The sequence below is a fragment of the Echinops telfairi genome, unplaced genomic scaffold, assembly GCF_000313985.2.
Source record: "Echinops telfairi isolate 266 unplaced genomic scaffold, ASM31398v2 ScPeMD7_1;HRSCAF=3_0, whole genome shotgun sequence".
Classification (NCBI taxonomy): Eukaryota; Metazoa; Chordata; class Mammalia; order Afrosoricida; family Tenrecidae; genus Echinops; species Echinops telfairi.
Window position 1 is genome coordinate 48,067,904 of NW_022103896.1, and position 2,017 is coordinate 48,069,920.

Sequence of the window (2,017 nt, forward strand, 5' to 3'; positions counted from 1 at the left end):
AAGGTAATAAGCCATAAAAGCAAATCATAATTTATTGCTTTGCCAGGTTCAACAACAACAACCAAAATATTTCAGAGAACCAGTCCTGGGCAATGAAAACTGAATATCCCTTCAATATAAATAAAATTAGATCAGTAACAATAATCAACAAAGCTCTCAACCATAAATGGACATCTACTAATTGATAACATTTCTGGGCATATTATCAATGCACCACATCAAGAGGATGTGACAGAGCCTTTTATTGTTTTCTGGGAGATCATGGCAAAAATTAAAAAGTCTCGCCCATCGAAATGTCTTCTTATTTAAAATCTTAAACTATACATTCTCATATTTATGTAAGAAATTTCAAGCATATGAGAAACGCTGTATAAATTGAAAGCAAGTGTGCCTCCTTTTTTTAATTATTGACTCAGAATGTTTCCTGTTCTTACATTCATGTACAGCCATGCAAATTAGCCCTACTTTAATGAGAGACAGGAGTTAGCTGTGGGTTACTGTAGATAATATAGTGAACATTTGAATATTGCCCCAACAACTGGCAAACGTTGTCCTGAAGAATGTCCAAATGTTGATTTCTACTTACCAAAACTAAATCGACAGGAAGAACAACTTTAATTTTCCTTTTAAATTGTTCATTCAGCTCCTTAACAAGAACAAGCACCACAATGCTCAACAAGGATAAGAGCAGGGCTTCCAGCCGGACGGACTTGATGTGCTCGAAGATGTAGGCATAAATCTACAGGGATGGGGGAAACGCACATACAAGTCAGGGTCATCCACTAGGTACCAACATCAAAGTCTTGCCCCAGATACACTCAGTGATGGTTTACCAAAACATCTGAAGGGCTTTGGGAAAGGAGTTCAGATCAAAGAGCACACAAATCGAATTAAAAGATAAAAAATAACAAGTAGAACCCGCATCTTAACATAAATCACATCAAGTCCAGTCAGACTTGTGCAAGATGGACCAGATGAGGTGCCTAAAGCTTTGCTATTGCTTTGGTTGTTAAGTGCTGATCCCTTTCAAATGGGGCACGAACCAGCTTGTTGCCTCAAAAGTAGATGTGGTTGATCTGCCTCGGTGAGCTCCATCCTCAACATCATCTCTTCCCTTCCTAAAGTGAGTTACCCATTTATAAACTATTGATTTCTTTCGAGCAGTGTCTCCATAGCTTTCATAAAGCACCAATGCTTTCCCCATTCTCCCAGCTACGTTTCACCAAAAATAGGATGTTAGCTCTTCCTTCAATTTCACACAACCCATGTGCTTCTCACAGGGACCCTTTTCAAACAGATGCCTCATGCCTTCTTGCTGTCTCAAACCAGAATCTGTTCAGACACATGGTAAGAAGTTAACCTGACTTTATTTTGGTGAAGAAAAAAAACCCATCAACCTTGAAATCAATGCACTCTCCATGAACATTTCAAAGACCACTCTCATAAATTCAATTGCATGTGTGAAACTGCTTTGCCTTTGATTTTCCTATCAAACTCCATGTCTGTCCCTTCCTACAAAGACAATACTGGAGAGTCTGAATTCACAGTACCATCCTCGATACTTCAATGGGCAAAGATGGTATAACTCATAATTGTTGACACGCAGAGTCATCATTAAGAGCAGGAAAGAGACCATTGGCGCCCATGCCACTCATCCCTAAATACTGCTGTGGCTGTCAGTTAGTACCTGCCTCACACTGACCCCAGACACGAAGGAAAGAACTGTGGCCAGAGTCTGTGCTATGCTAGCTCCATGATCAGTTATGTATCTAACTGACCATTGTGAGCCACAGGGGTTTCATGGCGTGATCTTTGGAAGTAGATTGATGGGCCTTTTTGCCTAGATTTTATTCGCCTGGGAGTGCCACTGAAACCTGTTCAGCATCACAACAAGATGCAAGTGTTCACAGAGAGATGGATAGTAGTTGTATGTGAGATGCACTGAGCAGAATTGAACCTGAGTCTCTACCACTGAGCCACAAAGAAAAAAGTAGCAGTGCTCCTCATGAGGAAAGGA

At 40.4% G+C, this 2,017-nt stretch overlaps 1 protein-coding gene across 1 annotated transcript in view; it reads right to left on the bottom strand.

The window, feature by feature from the left end:
- Positions 1–2,017, bottom strand: part of SLC26A7 (solute carrier family 26 member 7) — a 136,978-nt gene that overhangs the window by 66,320 nt on the left and 68,641 nt on the right. The window contains exon 5 of the mRNA XM_004697718.2: positions 587–739. Coding sequence (XP_004697775.1) covers positions 587–739 — 153 coding nt within the window. The remainder of the gene's footprint in view (positions 1–586; positions 740–2,017) is intronic.